The following is a 23,358-nucleotide window of genomic DNA, read 5'->3' on the forward strand; positions in this document are numbered from 1 at the left end:
ACTATCCGGACGATATAGTCATGATGTTGCTCGTTTAGAATGCAGGCATCGACTGACTCAAACAGACACGCGACGCCTCTATAAAATCGTGCCATTTGATTAAGTCGCTGGGTGATCTCTATTGACGGCTCTGCCCGGAATAGACTGACTCATGCATGGGAGTTTTCACGTTTTGCCTTTCTCATATAGAAAGGTTATGCAATCACTCTGAAAAACTTCAACCTAATCCCGGCCCGGAGGGTCGAGTGTCATATATCATTCGACTCATTTCGTCGAGATCGGAAAAAGTCTGTATGTGTGTATGTATGTATGTGTGTATGTATGTGCGTACGTGTCAAATAATGTCACTCATTTTTCTCAGAGATGGCTGGACCGATTTGCCCAAACTTAGTCTCAAATGAAAGGTGCAACCTTCCCATCGGCTGCTATTGAATTTCGGATCGATCGGAATTCTGGTCCCGGAATGACGAGTGTAAGAGTGCGGCCACACAGAAATTTCTCATATAAGCTATAGGAAAAATTAAAAATAGAATTTTTATTTTTGATGCTATATGTCTTCAAGGTACATAAAACGTCGAGATTTGATGCAAACTCGAAAAAAAATTTGACGACGATTCACTTTTTTGGATTTTGGCACATTTTTGCCTTTCTCGTATAGAAAGGTTATGTAATCACTCTGAAAAACGTCAACCTAATCCCGGCCAAATTTTTTTTTCGACTCGCATAAGGTTTCTGGATTTTAACAGGGGCGTAGTTGATGGTTTACGGAGAGAGGTTACACCCCCTTCTACTGTTCACTCCCCTTCCTTAAAAACGTCCTTAAATCACCCCTCAGACCACCATCCCATCCAGCTATCATACCCCGCCCTTTCAACCCCATCATCTTTAAACCACCACTATATCACAAAGCATACCAATTTAAGCTGGGGAGTCGTTCGTTCATGGGACTTTCGCCCTCCTCACATACCCACCCCCGCATGACAAAATGAGTTAGCAAGCAGATAACAGTGATCTAATGCTGATTAGGCTAATGAAGTATATTTTTTCTTTCAAGTGTTTCACCGTCGACACGTAGCTCATCAAGTTCGTGGCTGTCAAGCCATTGTGTATAAGTGGAAAGTGTACTAAGAATGTAATGGACATTTCCACAATTATGTTGGACATAAAAAGCCTCCGTGCTATAGTTTAGAGAAATGAGAAAGGTACAATTGCACCGCTAGGTGGATTAAAACAGGTTTTTCTGATATCTATTCATTTTTGCGGGTTTTCCAGTAGTGTACTCAAGAAACAATTTTGCTTGGTATTGGCTTGAACAGTTCTTGTTCAGCTTATTCTCTCGGACCAAAGGTTTGTACAGCTTTCGTTGTTTGTTGGGTACTCTTGAAATACATACATTCTATATAGAAATAGAACATAATTTCTGTTGCTTCCAAATTGGTTGGCGGCAAAAGACGCAAATCCATCCATAAATAATAGAGTTATTAGAGTTCAAAATAATGACACAAAAACAACATCGTTTGACTTTAGATTTTGGAAACCAGCCCCAAATCGTGTAGTACGACATTTTCGGTGCCAAAAATGCTCTTTAATTGGGCTGTTAACTAACTTCGGTGACTCACTGTAAAAATAAAGCGCCTACACTAAATCACAAGTCTCAAGGCACCGTAACCGGAGACTCCAGCGAAATGGATAAACTCACTTTTAATATCTTAACAGCAATCTCTTTCCTCCTTAGGATGAAAAATAGCATAGCAATCTCAAAATTAAACATCATTTATCACGGAACACGTAAATATTTGAAACTCCATGGGAATTTTCAAATGATATCATGGCTTTTCAAATAAGTTCATGTACACTGACACATGCGATACGCGTTACCATACAATCGCTCGAGCCATTCTCGAGCAAACCTGGTCACATATGCGAACAAGCTATCACGCATATGATCACACACACAAACTTGTCAAACTTCATTTACAAAGGGAACAAATTTTTTTTATATTAATCGAATTGAACTCAATTTTAGGTTGCTTTATTTAGTCGTGTACCAAATTATGGTTTTCATGCTGAGGCAATCGAAGTAATTGGCGATTTTACGTCGAAACCGTTTACAGATAGCGCTGGAAGAAAAGCGTTGATGATTTAATTTTGTTTTGTCATAGTAGATATACTTTCTGTTAACACTGGTACAAAATTACTTTTAAACAACATATCACCTCTTAATTTGTTGATAATTTCTTACCAAAACGAGAAAGAACTCAAGTTTTCAAATTGTGCCTGACGCTACGTTAGTGACGCTGCATTCTGTTGGACTGGTAGTAAGCTAAGTTTGGGCTCAAAGTAACAACTGCAATTTTGACCACACTCCACACATCGAAAGCCTACCCACCACCTTTCGACCGAACAAACTTCACCCGAGAACGGTGTGGAAAAAAAGGCGCAAAACGAGATTCAGCAAAAAGTTTCCGTTGTCCTCTGTTCCCATCACCCAGCCTAAAATTGATCGGCTGGCTGAGAACAACAGTGCAGCGACGAAGCGACCAACCGACCGACCGGCGAATGTGTCGAAAAATCAATAAAAAGGGGAAATGTGCCGATTTTTCCGTTGCAGAACCGGTGAAGCTGCTGTCACTCTGTCAGCATGCGAGAAGGACTTTCACGTGTTTGTTGGTTGGTAGTCCAAAAATAGGATCGTTATCTCGCTCCATATCTCGTCGTCGTCGTCCATCTGGGGGCGGCTGATCCCAATGAAAATTCCTCCGTACTGGCCTCGTTAGGCCGGCGGTACCTATGTACATATACATAATAGCGTTGGGTGAAACAGTAAAAATACATGACATCGATGCCTGCTCGGACTGTCAGAATGTGGGAAATGGAATGAGGAAAATGAATGAGCAGTGACGGACACACGCGGCCTAGAAGCGCAGCAATGCAGCGAAGAAGCGAAAGGTCGCCGTGCAATCGTAAACAATGCATTACGGTACACTCAGTTGTGGTGTGCCGGCTTGCGTTGAGTGTTCTAGTTTCCCTCCCATAAAATGTAATTAACATTTCTGTAGCAGTGGCTCAAACTCGTGCGCTTTACGCACTGCCAAACAACTTCGAACGGACAGTGAATTGGAATTGAAGATAATTATCTATTTTTTTACCGCCGAAACGTAATGGGATCCGGGACGACGACATATGCTTTGCGTATGTTACCCATAATTATAGAAATGCGCCACTTGTTTCCTCGGGTCCCTATCAAACTTCTAACTGTGAGCCACAGGGGATAATGGTCCTACCCTTCCACGCAGTGAACATGTAATTGGACTATCCTTTACTAAACATAATTTATTTTTCCTTGTTTCAGACCGGACGCTACACTGCAAGCTATCGTCTACAAACTGGTTCCCGGGCTGTACGAGAAGGAACTGCTTCGAAAGCGCGCCTTCTACCGCCAAAATCCGGAAATGGCCGCCATAACCACACCGGAGCAACGTGGCGAAGACACGGAACACCTCATCTTTAGTCCACGCGAGGAATTCCAACTGTCATTGGAATACGCCGACAAGTAAGTGCATTGTTAATAATGACGCTATTAGGAATCAATTTTCGCATCATTAATTACGTAATTTTCCGTCATCATTCGTGATATCTGCCCCAATCTCTCCCTGGGGTAAAATACTGACCGGTAAATGAAGCAGAAAGGCCTCCCTTCGCCAAGATAATCATCCGGTGGTGAGCAGTGAAACTTTTTCTCTCGTTCCCAATCGGCGCACTCTTTCGTTCCTAATGAATTATGTCGATAATTTATTTCCACTTCGTTCAATTTGTTCGGCGAAGGCTTCCGCTCGTGATAATTATCCCTTTCTATCGTCTCTTCTGGTTCTGGTGGTTCCCCTCGTTCGGTAAACTTTGTTGTCAATCGTCGATAGGTCCCTAGGTAGCAAACAGTTTCTAAGCAAAAAGTCAAAGTTATACCCGGTCCCCGTCCCGCACTAATCAATTCTTCTTATTCTCTGTTTCTTCCGTGCACAGGGAGCTGGCAGGAAACAACGAGGAGCTCAAGCGGCCTAAATATCTCCAGTGTCCGGCCATGGTCAGAATTGCCTTCCTGAAAAAATTCATCATCAACAAGTATAACATTCCGACGCATCTGTACTACGTGGAAATCATGTACAAAGTCCAAACAATAACCCTGCCGGACCACTACACCCTGATGGATGTCGCCTACATCTACACCTGGAAAAAAGTAAGTTTCGACAGGTCTGAGTCGGTTGGCATAAAGGACGTATGGCATAACGCTTGTTGGGCATAATGGTAATTTGGCATAATTTTGGGAATTAATCACACAGTAGGTCATTTGGCATAACGGATATTTGGCATAATTTATATTATCTCCAGGATAACGATCATCTGGCATAATTTCTAATTTTTTATTTATTTATTTATTTATTTAATATAATTATATCCATCGGACTTTGCAGTCTAAATGGACAGATAGAGTTATAAATAGTTATAAATAACAATACATCTGATAAACTAAAGTAAAACAATATCACATCAAATAAAAACATCAAAGCACAGTAGAGCGGCTAATCTTATTGATGAAGCGACTGGACAACTCATTAAACTCAAAAAACTCTTCCACTGCGGTGAATGTCCGAGTGCATGCGATAATCGGTTCGTTGGATCCAAACAAGGTACGATGAAATCTTTGCTGAAGCAGTGTTGTATTACGTAGTGTTCTATTAGGAATCCGAAAGTTTACTTCCGAACGAAGTTCTGGAGCATCCATCTCACCGTTAATCAGTTTTGCGATTACCAGCGCTTGCTGTATTTTTCGCCGGCGTTGCATCGTATCGATTCCCAGAAGTTGACACCTATCCGGATATGCTGGCAAATTAGCTGGATCATTCCACGGTAGATTTCTTAAAGCCATGCGCACAAATCGTTTCTGCACACGTTCGATTCTAATGCACCACGTTACTTGATGCGGACACCAGATCACTGATGCGTTTTCGAGAATAGGGCGGACGAGTGAACAGTACAGTGCCTTCAGACAATGTGGGTCGTTGAAGTCCTTAGCAATCTTGGAAATAAATCCCAACTGACGTGTTGCTTTTGAAATAATCTGCGAGCGTTGCAAATCGAATGTCAGTTTCGCGTCCAATTGCACTCCTAAGTCACACACCCGCTCAACTCTTGTCAGAATTGTACCGTTAATCCTATAATCGAACTGTACCGGGCATAAAATACGATGGAATGTAATCACTTGACATTTCGCCACGTTAATGACAAGCTTATTTCTGCCACACCAATCTACGAAAAGTTGTAGTAAACCTTGTAGGCGCCAACAGTCTTCTACAGAACGAACAACAAGGTACAACTTCAAGTCGTCAGCATAAACTAGTTTGCAGCCGGCTCCCAGCAGCAATGCGATGTCGTTGAAATATAGTACGAACAGCAGAGGTCCCAAGTTACTCCCTTGTGGAACACCAGACTTGTTGGAAATTTGTGACGATGTGCAGTTATCTAATTTTACTCGCAGAAATCTTCCGGAAAGATAAGAATCTAACCAAGACACCATTTGTGAAGAAATGCCGAGACGAGACAGCTTGCATAAAAGTATTCTATGATCAATTTTGTCGAATGCTGCTTTCAAATCAGTGTAAATGACATCCATCTGCGCTTTTTCCTCCATGCTAGCGACACACTTGGACGTGAAACTCAACAAATTTGTCGTCACTGATCTCCCTGGCATGAATCCGTGCTGATCAAACGATATGTAGTTCTTCGCGCAATCTAAAATTTCGATGCCTGTTTAACCAATTCTGGAGTAATGACGAAAGTTCCCAAATTAATCATACCGTTGGGAACATCGGACGCCGCATCTTCGGCCTCTTGTCTCGATGTAAAACTGCTCGAGAAGACACTAGTAAAATGCCGCGCAAACAGTTCACATGACTCAGACACTGATGTGGCAACCGCATCTTCATGAAACACATTTGATGGTACCGATGAGTTCTTTCTTTTCGAATTAACAAACCGCCAAAAACTTCGAGGGTTGCGTCGCAGGTTAGTTTGCATTCGGAGTACATATGATTTGTACAAACTTGCGTTTAAAGAACGGTATGCATTGACAGATCGATGGAAATTGCAACGATTTGTAAAGGTCCGCTGGCGTCGGAGTTTACGTTGAAAGGCATTCCGCTCGCGTTTTAATTTACGCAATTGAAATGTACTCCAAGCAGGGGAAAGGGGAGGTCTGACACGAGGAACATTCAATTCAAGCCAGCGATTGATTTCGCCACAAAAGTTTACAGCCATATCATCAACATCTCCGGATGCGAACAATGAAACCCAATCGATATTGTTCAGATGATCAGAAAGAGCAGAAAAATCCACTAACCGATAATTCAAAGGGCGCACGGTACTACTATCGCCGTTCGTTGACGATTGGGCGCTACCAGCACTGTTATATAATGAAATGGTAAGCGGCGGATGATGGGTGCCTACGGGTAGTAGCGGCGTAGGGCAACTATCAACTCTGGCGTCACAATCAAATCGGCAGAAAATAAGATCAAGTGTACGACCGAGCAAATTATACACTAGATTTTTCTGCCCAAGGCCCAAAAAGTCCATACCATCCAGCAGAGTGTGGCTGGCCGGTGGAAGCTGTGTACCGTTACAAACAATATCAGTATCGCTTATGGCCCAGTGCATACGTGGCTGATTATAATCACCACACACAAAAACTACGTCGTCAGTTAAACTTTTTTCACACAGTTCTTGTACAGAAGCAATGTGCTCATTAATCACATTCAAGTCCTGACTTCGATCTGGTGGTATATAAACGGCGCATATTTTTACATTTATATTTTTTATCCTCGTCGAGACAGAAATTTGCTCCAAATTTTGTCCGTTCGTCATGTGTATGAGTGTACTGGTATACTGTTGTGCCACCGCAACCAGTACCCCCCCAAACCGAGATTTTCTGCTATTGCGTGCGCAACGATCGCAGCGAAACACGTTGTAAGCTGTACCAAATAGCTGGAGTGAGGTGATGCAGTCATCAAGTCCAGTCTCGGTCATAACAACCACGTCAAAATCGCAATCTGCAGAGTTCAGGAACAGCTCATCTACTTTCGTCCTCAGCCCTCTCACGTTCTGATAGAAGATGGAAATACTGCTATCGCTATCGGGTATTTGCTGTGAAAGACAACGGTTGAATACAGGTGAAGGGGGGAAAGAAACGGTCGAATACTCGCCTCTGATGGGAGCCCTAGACCTAGGACTCCCACCGTCTGCAGAAAATCGCATTGCGTTCAATTTATTGTCATAGGAAACGGTTTTTCCTGTGTTGGAGTTGCTGCTGGTTGTTCTCGGGCGAAAATAAACGGTCGTCTCATCGTGTTTTTTGGAAGCTCCACAAACTCTCTAAACATCAAACCGGCGGGCCAACACGCAGCGTTTAGGGCCTGCTGCTTGAGAGCTGGATCAAGGCCAATTTTAAATGAGACGTAGTTCATGTTCGTGACGTCTTTTCCCTTAGGTACAAGACGAGTGACATCAAACGGGTCAGCTAAATCTAGGCAGCGAGAAACAATTTTTTGCACATCATCATTACTGATCAGTGGCTGGAAGCCAGATAAATAAAGCCAAAATCTGGGTGGCGGCGCAACTGGTGTGATGAAAGCGACAGAGAGATCACCAAAATCGATTGAATTAGTGCCGCGATCGACAGCTGGGCGAGCCGATTGGCTATTTTCAATGCGACGACGCTTTGAACTCGATCCTGGCCACATTGGTGTTCTCATTTCACGGGAAACGGAGGGTTTTGGTGTTTGATTTGAGTTTGCAATACAGTCCACTTTTTTGCCTAGCACTTCGACAATACCAGATAGTTGTTGTATCTGTTTACTGATATCGTCGGTGCTTGCACTTGGAGATATATTGTTTCGATTTTGATCAGTAATGTACTCACGAATGCTTCTGCCATTTAGCTCGTCCCTGCATCTTATACAAATAAATACGGCCTTGCCTTGGGCAAAAACATCCTTACAAGAGCGAGGATTGAAACCACAGCAATTTTGGCTGACGTGGAAAGGGATTTCACAAAGGCCACAGCGCACTGGTTCCAAATCATTGATTTCGTGATGACACTCACCACATTGTTTTTTATCCATATTTGTTTTGTGTTGCGTTCGCAAACCAGAAGATATGACAGATACGCACTTCACAGAACGACGAAACAAGTGGCAGTGGCTGGTGCTAGCGGTCGATGTGGCACCAAAAACAATCCAAACTGACCGGATAAAACAGCGATAAATCGCAGAAAACGATAACAAATTCGGTACAAACTCCAATGCCTTGCAGGAATACGGGTATTTCCGGGAACGATTAATGTTGAACGGAAACAGTATGTCGAGAATAACACTTTAAAAAACGTAAAATAAGCTAACAAAAAATCTAACACGATGCTCCAGTTTTACACTGTAAATAAATTTTGCGTAAAGTGGGGTCGTTTGGCTTAATTTTGAGAAGTGATCACACTGGATGTTATTTGCCGTTTTTATCAATAGGGAGCAGACATAATTTAGACTGTGTAGGAAGTAAGGTCATTCGGTATAATTTTGAGCTGTGCTACTGCTGAAGGTCCAAAATGAATTAATGTATTCTTCTTCACAAATTAATGAATAACGTTTACTGTATCGATTTTGTTGGTTATTTTCGGTAAATTTAATGCTAAGAGGAAAGAAAACAATGAAATTGAAATACGGATATGTATTCTAGAGCGAATCAGTTATACACTTAGAAGGTAAAACTAGGACTAGTCAGGATCATGTGGACATGACCGAAAAGAAGTTGGGCGTTGCACCCAAGTATACCGCATGGTCGTTGATAGAACAGAACTCATCATCATGTTTTACCGCCGACGATGGTAAAATATTCTTCATGAATCCTCGCCTAGTACGACCATGCAACCATTCATTTCCCCTTCTGTTAGCATCATGCCGTGACGTATGCATTCAATCAACACCAAGCTATCGGTGCTGCACTGATGCTATTGTAATTGAACTACCTATTGATTTTTTTTTGTCCCCGCGCGCGCGGATGGCTGATAGCAATTCACGACACAGCTCAGCTTGCAGAAATCGATTTTTTGCTGCTTTTTCACCAACTAGTTCATATGTCACTATGTTGTAATTGCCGATCATTTCCATATGAGCCTGCTAGCCTAAGTTCCCGTTCTAAGTATATAACTAATTCGCTCTAGAATACCTACCTGTCTTTCAATGTCATTACCTTTGTTTCTTTTTGTCTTAGATTTTGCCGAAAATACTAACAAAATCGATACAGTAGAACTTTACGGCAATTAAAATATAGTAGCAAAATAACGTTTACGTCTAATGTGGCTAGACCACATCACATTAAGTCGTGCGTTGTCCGGCATCGTTGTTGCTCCGTCGGAATGAAACTGATTCATAGTTTGAGTAATCCTCACAAACGAGGGGATTGCAAGTTTGCTTGCAAGGGGCCGCCGCTTCTGCCTCGGTTTCGGTTACGTCGTAAAGTCGCATTACACTGGATTTGTCCAAGCAGTATCCGATTAATCAAAACAGTGAAAACCCGATTTTATCAACTTTTTGACCCGATTTTCTCAACTTCATATGAAAATTGATAGTTGGTAGTTTGGTGAGCTCTATCAGGAACCAAGTTGAATTTGAGTAAATCCTTTCTTGAGTATATTCAGGGTCGCGCGGAATTCGCGATTTTTGCGGATTTGGCGCGTTTTTTGTTCTCAATTTCACGCATGGCGCGGATTTGGCACGAATTCGAGTTTCAACCAAGTTTTATTTATCGGAGTCTCTCCTAACATGTTCATTTATCATTTTGTTTAAGATGTATACTAATAACTTTCACTTCAATCGCTGGGAACACTAATCCTTCAGAGAAACGAGTTATGGTTATGAAAATTAACCTGAGACTCTGTTATGCCGCTTTGTAAACATTTAAGATTATTACGAATAATATGAATAAGGTTAAATCCTGTGCAAAAGTTTTTTATAAAGTTGGTGTTTACTTGCCACGCGATGGAAAAAGGAGCAAATAAGTTCTACCCAGAAGTAATGAAATCACGACAGGGTCGCGTACGAGGATCGCACGGGAATTGAAAATAGCAAAATACCACCGTCTGCGCAGTTCTGAAACATTTCAAGGAACGTCTGTTTCCCGGCAGGTGTAATCAAGACGTCGGACGTTGTTGTGTTCAACAAACTCCGTGATGCACAGTTCGAAATATACGCATTCGGAAACGTTTCAGAACCGGATTGTAAAGCAAAGCAGTACGGCAAAAATACGGGTTGGAAAGCTGTATGCTCAGGTGCTGACCAAATCAAACGGATGCATCCTTATTGACGATGAAACAGCGGTCAGGGGTTTCTGAGATGTTCCCAAGAGATACAAGTTTATTTTTTCTCGGATAATGTTGCCGGTAAATTGTTGATCTGGCAGGGAATCTGCAACTGTAGCTGAAAGATTTCGGTTTTCATGGCAGCCAGCCAGACAATGAAGGCTAGATTCTTAGAAATGTTGCATTTTCAAATGCATTTATTTGTTTAACCTTTCTTTCAATCGAATAATTTTCAAAGAATGAAGCAAAAGTTATAATTTATTTCGCAAAAACAACTGAAACAAAACCATTCGTCGTTATTTCGAAGATATTCACGTACTTTTCTGTTGCTGTCGCTCTTCATTCGGCGCTCATCTTCTGCAGTCACGGTCTTGGCCTGCGGATTCCACTAATTCTTCATTCGACTAATGTCGCTGGAGATTGCGCTTCATTATCGTCCAATACATCGCTGTTGGACGGAGCTGCGTACAATTTGGTGGATTCTGCTCTTTTGGGGTGAACTGGACTCCTTTGTTGTATCATTGTAGCACACCCCTGTTGTAATGGCAGCTGAGTAAGTTTGTCCAAACATAACGATCCATAATGGGACTTAATGAAGGTTAGGTTGTTGAAGAACTTACTTTACTTCCGAACTCGTAGTATTCTCTGTCACGAAATGCCACAGGAACAGATCCCTTGCCAAATAATATTTTTTTCGCGATCTAATCGGTGAAAAATTTGAACAAAGGGATTTGTTTGAAATCGGTTATCGCATAGGATCAATCAAAACACATCCATCGAGTTTCATCAGCACCCCTGGATTCAGGCCACTGTTTAGTGCTCGAGACTTTGGATGGGTTACTTAATTGCTCGATATTTACAACCTTCTCGAAGGCAGATTTGCCGTAAAGTACAGCAATTAACCTTCTTTTTTAGGCTACTTAAATCCGAATGATCTTCAACCGCAGTTGACGATGTACGGTTCCATTCCGAGAGTAGGTGTTCACTATACTGCGTACATACTATAAACAAAATCACAAAATTTGATCATGATCGGAGCACAACTTGAGTTACAACCTCTAAACTACTCATAGGGGGAAGTTGAATAATGTGTACGTGTACGGATTCCTGCGCAATCGAAACAGCTGCAGTTAACTGAGTTCACAAGAACCATGTATTTATTAAAAAGAATGCAATAATTACTAGTAGCTTTTAGAAAAAAAAAAATTTGTCGTGACTAAGATAAGTCGTCCTTTCGATACATAGCCCCTTTTACAGATTTGGAAAAAAATGGAGGAAAAGTTTTTGAACGTTAGTAACTTTCATTGTACTCAACGCAATCACATTATCTTTGCACCAATCACTTGGAAAAATAGTCATTAAATTTATTAAATTTCGAAGGGTGTATGACTTCAATGGGTAGCGCAAAAAACTCCGAAAGAGACGCGAAAAAACGACGTTTGTTAGCTCTACATTCTGGTAATTACCCATTCGAAACATTGCACAGTGGCGTAACTATATCAAATCCATGGCCAAAATTATTTCACATGTTTTTAAGCTTTTTTATACGATAACAAGTGTTGAAAAATGGTTTTTCATGATTTTAGACAATTTATGACCAAAATATGAAAATATTAAACCTCCTTGCAGTGTGCTGCAAAGCCGAAAATAAACGAATTCCACGAACATTACTCATTTTAAATGTAAACGTGTTTTTAGAGTAATCTATCAGTTTGAGGAAACTTCGCATTGAGATTTAGTCTGTTTCAACTGTTTTCATAAATTAAAACATTTTGCGTCAAGTTCATATGCTTATTTTGCTTTTCTGGTTTTCTTATAGTAGAAAAATTTTTTTAAGGTTTTGTAAATTCGGTAATAGAAATCTATCCAAGTGATTATCGTATTCAATCTGGATTATTCACGTTAACACTTGCAATCCGGAGACAAGGAACTGGATTGAGAAGATTGCATAATTTGTTTGATGCTTCGCTTACGTTTCCAAGGCAACTTGTGTACGTTACGTTTCATATAGCAAGATTAGTGGAAGTTATATTTCACACTCTTTTATATGACTATCTTGGTCATAATAGCTCAATTTGGTTAATGGACGCAATCTAACAAAAAATAATATGGGGGACTCAAATCATTCTTGTCATATAAGCTTAAGCTTGAGCTTGTGCGACCACTCCTGGCCGCTACTCCGTTATCGACCTGGACTAGCTGACGTTGCACAGGGAATAAGTAGATAATTATATTTGGGAGTAGCGAAACATAATTCAATTTGCAACTCCTAGTAATCCTAAATTGTTACGTAGATCGCGGGAGGGAAGTGAAGGAATGGTTAGTCCGATACTTGCTTTTGCTAGAAGCCGCACTACTGCGCACTCCACAAGTATCACGGGAGGAGGATATTTGTCAGTAAGTATAGACGTTGGATACTACTTCTTCTTTACCGACGCCAAAGAGTTGACTTCACTTCTGGACTAGATATCGATCCATCAAATCATGGAGCGGGGACCAACCATTTTACTTCCCTTCCGAAGGAAGACGTCACCACAGATTTTATCACCTCAGAAAAATCTCAATGACCTTGGCTGGAATTGAACGTAGGCCAACTGGAATGAGTGGCGGTCACGCTTACCACTCAACCACCGGCGCCGTCTCATATTATTCTTTTCATATAAAATCTTTTAAGTAGCCCCAATACTGATTTTTTTAATTGTATTCTCTTAAATCTGAGCAAAAACACGATATTTTCAAACAGCTGTACAAAACCGAATGGGATTAATTGGGAATGTTTTCTTCATGGAACAGTGAAAGGACACTCCAAATAATCTTCTCCTTTTAACAGATTTACCCGACATTACCCGAAAAGGTACTTTTTTTACTAACGAATATGTGGAAAATTGATAAAAGTGAGCACTTTTATAAAAACTACCCAAAAATGACAAAGAAAAGCTAAAATTGACCCCAATTGATTGTAGTTGCTGGAGTTTGCTATGAAAAGTACGATATTTATTTATATATTGACTTTGGGTAATTAGTTTTTGAGCAACCTAAAAAAATTAGGGATAATGGCTTTCAAACTAATAAAATGTGTAAAAAAATCAATGATTTCAAATAATTGCATACAAAAATTATCAAACGAAAACGCATTTCTTTTTAAGCAAAACGTTAGAGTATGTTTCGAAGAACAATTAAGGCTGAAAATATGGACAAATAAACAAAAACTATATTTTTTTCTATTTTGGCCAGGATTTGAAGTTAGTTACGCCTCTGTGCATTGGATTAATTAATTGAAAATCTGCCACACGTGTCTCGGACACACAATAAGCGCGTTTGAAATCCTCGATGTACCACGATCCGATTTGCACAATACATTTTATGTGAATGTAATGTAAGCGTGTGTATTCCAAAATGTGACAAATTCCCAGTAATAAATCTCTTACCCCATGCTCATCTTACTACGCACCCGGATTAAAAGTGTAACGCCGGTTCTGAATAGGGTGCATCTAAGAGATTTAATCGAAAATTGGGTAGTTATATAAATTTCATGCATGCATTTTTGTGCTAAATGCTTCATTCATCGTTCGTTAGTCGAATGAGAAGCATGTGGATGCACGGTCGGATGGTGGGATATGAAGAAGGCAATCAGAATTTTCATCGCCTACATATTGTTGTGCGTATTATCTTTGTTAATCAGCCTTATTCTGTATTATGTGCGAATCGCTTTTTGGAACGAATGTCGAATGCATTCTCAATAACGGCATGTCAAAAACAAATGGGAGTCAGATTCTATCCAAATTACATTCGTTACTAAAACAGTTATAACATTGTGTCGAAAATATATTGCGTTTGAAATATTTCAAAATAACTCTGAAAGCTAGGAATATTTTAAGTACCAAGCCACGGTATGTTTAGCCTATTAATAAAAGACGGTGGACAATACATGAGAAGTTTCCTATAATTTTCAAATAAAAACCATTGCAAGTTTTGAAAATTTATGGGAATTTGAATTCATTTGTTTTGAGAGCTGCGCAAAATACGCCCGGATTTGGCGACTATTTTATTTTGTCGTCTTCCGTAACAACCTTGTAAATCCTTTCTTTAATATATTTTTCTTATCTTGGAGATCCGAAATATGCAAAAACAAAAAAGTTTAATTTATTATTAAATTTTGCGCTGTCAGATACTCTTAAGGGAAATTTAAAGTAAATATTTAGAAAGGGTTGTAAGGTTTTATGTAGGGAGTAAAGAAGAATATTTTAAGAGCTTCGGTTTATTAAAAAGAAAGAAAAATACATGTCCCGATTTTGTCAATGTCCCCGTTTTGTCAGTTTAAAATTCACCAAGGGGTTGAAGAAAACGGGTCTTCACTGTATTCTTGACGAGTAGGAGACAAAGGACGATGTTTGACGTTATTTTGAAATTCTAGATGGCGGCTGTTGGTTGACCGAAATTTCTGCATGAAAAATCTAAACCAGCGAAATGTATTTTTTTTGTGTATTCATCCAAAAGAGTTCAGTGAGAATAGAAGTGAGAGGAGAAAGAGAAGGATATGGTGTGAGTTGGGGGTCTGAATTGATTCAAATTGCTAAAATTCAAATAAATTCAACTGTTTAATTAAAACTATTTGTACTATAGCTGCAACTTCCAAAAATATCCACATTGGTTGGTTTATAGCAAATTTCGTTAAACCGGAAGTCGCCATTTTGATTTCAAAATGGCGTCGAAAATCAATGGAATACTCGTCAAGACCATTCCGAAAATACCCATATCTCATGGGTTATGGCGAATTTTGCTAAACTGGAAGTCGTCATCTTGGATTTCAGAATGGCGTCAAACATAAATTTCAGGCACCTACTACTCATCAAGACCATTCCGAAGATACTCATGATAGTTTGGTTATAGCAAATTTCGCTAAACCGGAAGTCGCCATCTTGGATTTCAGAATGGCGTCAAACGTAAATTTTTGGCACCTACTCGTCAAGACCATGCTAAAAATGGCCATATCGCATGGGTTATAGCGAATTTCGCTAAACCGAAAGTCGCCATCTTGGATTTCAGAATGGCGTCAAACAAATTTCTAGCACCTACTCGTCTGGACCAGTCCGGAAATACCCATATTGCGTGGGTTATAGCGAATTTCGCTAAACCTGAAGCCCATCTTGTATTTCAAAATGGCGTCAAGCATAAATTTCTGGCACCTACTCATCAAGACAATTCCGAAAATACCCACGATGTTTGGGTTATAGCAAATTTCGCCAAACCGGAAGTCGCCATCTTGGATTTCAAAATGGCGTTAAACATAAATTTCTGGCACCTACTCGAGAAGTCCATTCCGTAAATACTCACATTGTTGAGGTGCGGGCATAAGGAGTGTTTCAGATCCGTCTCTTATCTTTCCGAATATTTTTTGCAAAAACCGTGTTAATTGCGAAATCCGCTCAACGCCTTCTTTGCATTTAAAATGACTTAGATTTTTTTTCAGGAGATATCTAGGTCTTGCAATTAAAATATTTGTGAAAAAATCGCGTTAATTGGACAATTCGCTTAAAAAAAAGCCGCGTTAATTGGCAAATCCCTGTAAAAAACGCGTTTATTCGAAAACCCGCATAAAAAACCTCGTAAAAACCGCGTAAAAAACCTGAGTGTATACTACAACGTATCTTATAGACAAACAATCCATAGTTGCGAAAATAAGCAAACACAAAAATTTAAAAACTGAAACTAAAAAGAACTGCTAATTTTAAAAAGAAGGTAAAATTAGTTATAAAGTGCATTCACTCGCAATAGGGTAAAGTACCTATTTTCACCATATTAAGCAGGGTGCCTCACTAATTCATTAATTTCTCGGCCTACAATCAATGGAATGCGAAAAAATTGACATCAACAGCTTTGCTTCGTTGTTAAGAACCAATATAATAACACAAATGCGTTGAAAACTGTAAAATTCTGGTGATTGAGCACAACGAAAACTCTAATCGAGTGCTCCTATTGTTGCGCTACCATTTGACTCGCTGCGTTAAACAAGGATGGCAGACACTGCTCCAACCAACGGCTTCAAACGGGTAGGGTGATAATAGAAACATAGTGTAAATGGGTTACTCACCGTATAATCAATATCAGGTAATCGAAAACAATACATTAATATTATTGAATTAGTTATTGGAGAGGCGTTTCAAGTTCCTCTCGTCAGAATTTGACACTAATTTAGTGACAAAACGCCTACATTATTAATGCTTAGTGTAGCTTTAACGTTGTGGCTCATTCGCTGATAAACTACACATTTGTCTATTGTGCCAAATGACATTCAGTGCGAAAACTTGGCAAATTTATGACAAATGTCTATGCCAAATAACAGTTTTCTGGAAGTTATGCCAAATGTCCTAAATGCTAAATAAACTGCTGAATGATACATTCCAAAAAAATATGCCAAATATCCGTTATGCCAAATGACTTGCAGGACGATGACTTCTCAAAATTATGCCAAATGTCCATCATACTAAATTTCCGTTATGCTAAATGTCCATTCTGCTAAGTGACTTTATGCCAAATAATTTTATGCCAAATGGCGCGCTCCCGTTGTGACTGCACTCATTTCAGAACGTTTCGGAAAATTCCTTCCAACCCTACGGAATTTAATAAGCTCAATTTTAACATCGTTTCCCTTCTGTTCTCTTTTCCGCCCCGCTTCCAACAGAACGATTCGATGGAATTCTTTTTTCGCATTCGAACCCACGAGATGAAATCGGTCGAACTGCCGGAGGTTCCCCTGCGGAGGTCTCCTAGCATCTCGACCGGACGCCAGAGCAGTACCAGTGCACTGGCAACCATCAAGGAGGAGGAAAGCGACAGTGCGGATAGCAGCGTTGCTCTCATCAAACCGAGTGATATCAAACGCGAGGAACCGAACCTGACGGATGGCGATGGTAAGCCGGGCGAAGCTACAATCACAACAACAACAACGACGATGGTAACGGTGATGACGACGACGACGGCGACAGCGACAGCAGCAACGACCACCGCAGCAAACGTGCCGGCACGGGCCGCTGATGGTGTGAGTGAGTGCATGGTAGATGTGAAGCCGAACGTGACCGCGCTCGGAAAACAGCAACAGGAAAATCGTGGCGGCAACGGTGCGAGCACCGAAAGCGGTGCTGCTGCTGCGGCTGTCGTCTCTACCGAGCCGCCCAAGGTGAAGAAGAACGAATCGATAAAGCTGAAAATAGAAATGAACAAAAACACTTATGTCAGTATCCTGCAAAGTCCGCAGCCGGATACCGTCAGCAAGCATCATAAATCTGATAAGCCGGAAAAGGTGAAGAAGAAGAAATCGGAGGATAAGGACAAAAGTGTCAATAAGATTAAATCGTCCAGTGATCTCAAAATTAAAATAGAGAAGGTAAAAGACGGGTTAGTCACCGTCAAAAAAGATGGTAAGAGTAGCAAAAAGGGTCCGTACAAAGTGGAACTTAGTGGTATTAGTGATTACAAAAACAATAATAAGCCATTTAGTAGTGAGTTTGATACTAAGAAGGCGAAGAAAGAAGCGCACAAGTTGGACAAAAGCGGTAAAAAAATTAAGTCTCCCAAGAGGAATCTTGAAATAGAAAAGATTCAACCCCCAATTGTTTTAAAAATCGATCAAAAAAGTCCCGAACTATCGACGTCCTCATTCAAGATAATTTCACAACCGGTTGCATCATCCTCTCCGAAACCGAAAGTAGAACTTAGTTTAGAAGACGAAAAATCGCAGTTTCTAAATTCATTTGAATTAACCCCAATCAAGTCACTTCAAAATAATCAATCCAGATCCCCATCATGTTCACCAGGTTCATCAAGTTCATCGTCGTCTTCTAATACTGAGGTAAAACAAGGCAAACGTAAGAACAAAGATCAATTGAATGGCAGAACTGTTCTCAAGAAGCCCAAACTCTCCGATGTTGAAATGAAGGCTCTGGTGGAAAGAACTGTTCAGCAGAACATCAAATCAACTGGTGATCATATTGTTCCTCCACCGGTGATTGCTGCCAACCCTGTGAAGCAGGAGTTGGAAAGTCCACCTTCTAAAACTCCATTACAGCCAAAATCATTACCAACGAAGGCAGAGCCTTTGATTAAAGAACAATCCCTTGCGAAAGAAGTCAAACCAAAGACATTTGATTTCAAGCCGCACGTTTCTCTGCCACCACCGGTGGTCTCGACCACTAACATCCCGGCACCGAAACCCGCCCAACCTGTGATGATTGCCCCGAAGCCTCAAACAGAACCTCCAAAACGACCTGCAGTGCCTTTATTCCCTAAACCAATACAACCAGCGAAGAAACTACCTCATCTTCTACCGAAAAACATAGACTATCTAAAAAGTAACAAACAAAAACAGCTGGAAATGAAACGGTCCCAGACAAGTCCGCCGATTCACATTTCCCCCAACAAAGAAACGGAAATCAGTCAAATTAAGCCGGAAAATGCCAGAAAAAACATCAAAGTATACGGTCCTCCATCAGACGGTGGCAACTTTGCCGTCCCAGCAGCAATGCCATCGCTTCTTAAACCAAAATCCAACAAAAATCGGCCAGTGAACTACCTGAACTATGCTCTGATGAACGCCAACAAAGCCCCAGCTGGTTCCCGAACACCCATCCCATCGTATTCCAATTCACCCAGTTACTCACCAGACTCGCCCCAGTATAATCCAAACTTTAACATCTCAACCAAGCAGTATAAATATGCGAACCCACATGCTTATGCTAACTTCTTGCAAAATATGCTAAACGACCGCAAGACTAGCAATGTGTCACCTCCGCAGATGGTGCACGATAAGAAAGCCGATCCAGTGAACGAGAGAAAGAGACCGTGTCCCAGTCCCGAAGCTAGACTGGAACCACCGGAGAAACAGCCAAAGGTTCAATCGTTGCTTAATCAAATCAACATTCCCTCTTCGCTGTCTATCACTTTAGCTACGGAGGAGGACGAAGCTGCCAGAGAGAAGGCTCGAAAAAGCCTACCGGAGGAGGACAAAAATTACATTGAAATCCTGAAATTACCGGAAATTTCTATCACAGAGGCAGAACGAATAACACCGCCGAAAGTGCACCAGGAACCGGCCACGAAGAAAGTCGCTAAAAATACTAGTCCCACTAAAACCGACAAAACGAAACCCCAGACTGACGGCAAAAATGCTAGTCCCGAGATGGATAGTGCATCATTCCAGCAAAAATTCATCCAGTCTATCCGAGTCGAAAAAGAGCCCAAGAGCAAATCTGGCTGCAGGCAAGAGAAAAAATCTTCCCCTGTTTTCACACCACCAAGCCCGGTACCAAACGGTAACACATTCAAACTACCGAATGCGACTGTGCTGAGCAACGGTATCGTTAAACTTAACTCCTACCCTGAACTAGATCTCATCAACAAAAACAGTACCAGTCCCGGTTCGACGAAACCAATGCCTTCACCACCGAAACCCAACACACCCAAGCACGTTCCCATAGCTCCCAAACCCACAGGAACCTTTTTCCCTCCAACCGGGACGCCATGTATTCCACCACCACACCGTAAAAGCCTCTCGCCCCCGGTCCCCAAACCAGTTCTATCTCCTGGCCAACCGAAATCGAAAACTCCTCCGGCCATGTCCACTTCGCCATCCCACGCGGCGCTGGCCGCCATGGGACCCATGTTCGGACTTCAGATGAATCAGGACAACGCCAGCTACCTCCAATCGAAGAAAATGGAGCACAAGCCAAAAAAATCTTCCACAAAATCACCGAAAACCAACGCGCTGGACCTATCCTCGCCCGGCAGTTCAGCTGCTAGTTCGGCAACGCTGGCCGCGGACAAGTCCAAGGACGCTATGAATATGCTAATGATGAACAATAATCTAAGCAACGCGCAAAAGTTCCAGGTTGCCAACTATCTGAACGAGGTGGCCAAGCTAAACAACAGCGGCATGATGATGCCCCAGATGGTTGGTATGCAGCCGAACCCCCTTCTGAATCAGATGATGCAAGCCTTGTATCTGCAGCAGTGGACCCGCATGGCCAAAGCAGGCAACGACACGCTGGAGAAATGAGATTTAGCGAAAGTCGGCTCATCGGTTTCCTGGCCGCCTCAGACGCCGATTGTGATAGATATTCCGTAACGCGGCTAGCGACGACGACGAGTTATCGAGTTGAACGTCGTGGCCCAGTCAGTCAGTCAGTCGAAGGTATCGACAGTAAATCTTTAACCCATTATTTATTGGATTATTTGTCGGTCGTATTTTTCCGAAAATTGAAACCTCATGCTGCTGTTCCGTTCGGAGCGGCGATATGATGAGAAAGCGCAAAACAGACAGAAGACTACACAACATGTATACGCTTATAAAACATCTCTGTAAATTCATCTCAGTGTTTGTGATCGTGGCTGTAAATAGAGACGGGAAATGTGAGGTTGTTTATGTGAGAGCTCCGGGCAAAAAAAAAATTGCCTGACAACGGCAGCGGCAGCGGTGACTATGGGATTCTTCAGCTGATGCCTATAGATTGTATAGTAATTTAGGAGGGAAAAACGAGAGATAGAGACAGAAAGAGAGAGGCACAACAATAACAGTATTTTTTGGCTGGCTTTCGTTAATGCCGAGTTAATTCTCACAATTTCACATCTTCTCGTAACTTTTTTCCCTATTCAAGTCTTTCTCGGGGCTCTGTAATCTCGCACGTCTGCGAAGGGAATTTATCTTTGTTTACACTGCCGCCAAAGTCGTGTGCTCTCTCATGTATGCTACAGTCGGATGGAAGACGCACGTACATACATGCTAGAGGAGCAAGCTAGGTTCGGGCTTGGGCATTTGTGAATATGCCGTTTTCGTTACGTTTTTTTCCTTCATTTCTCAGCTTAGTGCGACGTGGTTGCGAAGATATACGGTAGCAGGGTTTATTATTACGTAACGGGTAGGGCAGAGTTGAAGAAAAAGGACAACTGTTCTGTTGATTAATTTTCTATAAAACGTGTGTACAGTTAGTCGTATACTTTTATCGATAAGTGCGTATGTAAATAATGAGATTTATGTTAACTTCCAGCTGAGGCGATCAAATTATGGTTAAATGTGAACAATTGTTGAAGCTGGCATTTTGTTATATTTATTTTTGTTTTCATTCTGTTATATTTTTCTGAAACTTTCAATGACTCAAGTAGATAGGCCAGATGTATCCGAATAATATATAGTTTTAAGTGATAACAATGCGCTATGTAAAAACTGAAGCAAGAATGTGAATAATGTATATTTGCAAAACAAATCCAGTATAATACAATAAAAAATAATAATAAAAATTAAATCAATCTTATGTCCGTATTCCGAAAACCTTTTTACTTTAGACATCTGACATATCTTAGCGCTGTGGTAAGTAATTTTGAAGCAGAAAATCAATTCCACAAATCTAGGATATCACTAATCCATCACTAATCCAAACCATAGGTCTCGCATCATTTATGAAATCCGGGATAGAAAAGTGACCTTAACTCATTAGAGCCAACCACCCCCCACCACTATTTCGAGTCGCTTTTTTATTTGACTTGACGCGGTCCGAGCGACAGCTGACCTGCAAATACCTCAATGTACGTATGTTGTACAGTGAAAAACTAGAAAGGACAGCCTTAGGGGGTTTTATGAACTATTGACGTAGGACGTCCACCACAACAACTCGCTGCCGCCGCCAATTTAACTTCTTCTCTAGGACGAACAATCAACCGAATTTGTGTCGATATTGCTTCCATTCTTGCAGCAAATGCCAAACAGAAAACATCTTGTTCCCCGGGTCCAGATGGCGTTCCCTCGATTTTTGTCAAAAAGTGCATCAGCAGGCTTCTTGAACCACTTCGGCGAGTCTTCGAGCTATCACTCACTACTGGTACATTCCCTTCCTGCTGACAAGCAGCGCACATGTTTCCAGTTTATAAATAAGGAAACAAATCGAACATTGACAATTATCGAGAAATCTCGTGTTTAAGCTGGTTGTGTTAGATCCTATTTTCTTTCACTGAAAACACTACATTGCAGATCACCATGCCAGTTTCATGTCTAAACGATCGACAACGACAAACCTGCTCTCGTTCACAACATATGTAATGGATGAATTCGCTGACGGATTGCAAACCGATGCTATTTACATGGATCTATATGCGGCCTTCGACAAAATCAACCATGATATCGCAATAGCGAAGCTGGACAAACTCAGCATTCATGGACAACTTCTGCGCTGGTTTCGTTCCTACCTCGATGGAAGGCAACTCCAAATCAGCATTAACGACTGTATTTGCATCATTCATCGCTACATCCGGCATCCCACAAGGAAGCCATCTCGGTCCAGTAATATTTCTCCTCTACTTTAATGACGTCAATATCACATTACAAGGACCCCGCCTTTCTTTCGCCGGCGACATGAAAATTTTTCAACAAATACGGAATTCTCGTTTCTTCCTCTTAAGATTCGAAATGATTCATTAATCAAATTATTCATTAATTGACTAATTTGATTGTCGATTAATTTTGAAACATCTTTAAACCCAACTCTGCACAGTAGGCCTGGTCGTTTTAATATTTGCGATACATAAAAATATACTTCAAATATTAATATTGTCAAGAAAAACATTATAGAATAACTGTAGTGTTTTCCAGGATGCTTTTTAATACTGGCTGTGTAAGGGTTAGAATAGAATAGAATACAATTCTCGGACGTATGGATCTTCAAGCCCGCGTTCGAGCTCTACGTAATAACTCTCTTCTGCGAGTTCCGTTCAGGAGAACCAACTATGGTTGCCAGAGCGCTGTTACCGGACTCCAGTGAATTTTTAACAGTGTGGCGACGGCATTTGACTTCAACCGGACGCGGAATGCGATAAAAGGGAAAATATGGTCAATTTTTAAATGTTATTAGTTTAAGAAAACACACCATTGGGGCCAACCCGCATAAATGTGTACCATATGCCAACCATTGCATCAA

General features: G+C 41.1%; 1 protein-coding gene across 1 annotated transcript in view; it reads left to right on the forward strand.

Annotated features, from left to right (window-relative positions):
• LOC131688990 (polycomb group protein Psc) overlaps positions 1-21,693 on the forward strand; it is a 33,108-nt gene extending 11,415 nt beyond the window's left edge. The window contains exons 3-5 of the mRNA XM_058973702.1: positions 3,353-3,553; positions 4,021-4,234; positions 17,082-21,693. Of these exons, the coding sequence (XP_058829685.1) occupies positions 3,353-3,553; positions 4,021-4,234; positions 17,082-20,450 (3,784 nt within the window). The 3' untranslated portion in view covers positions 20,451-21,693. The remainder of the gene's footprint in view (positions 1-3,352; positions 3,554-4,020; positions 4,235-17,081) is intronic.
• Positions 21,694-23,358: the final 1,665 nt, after the last annotated feature.

This window comes from Topomyia yanbarensis, chromosome 3 (assembly GCF_030247195.1).
Source record: "Topomyia yanbarensis strain Yona2022 chromosome 3, ASM3024719v1, whole genome shotgun sequence".
Lineage (NCBI taxonomy): Eukaryota > Metazoa > Arthropoda > Insecta > Diptera > Culicidae > Topomyia > Topomyia yanbarensis.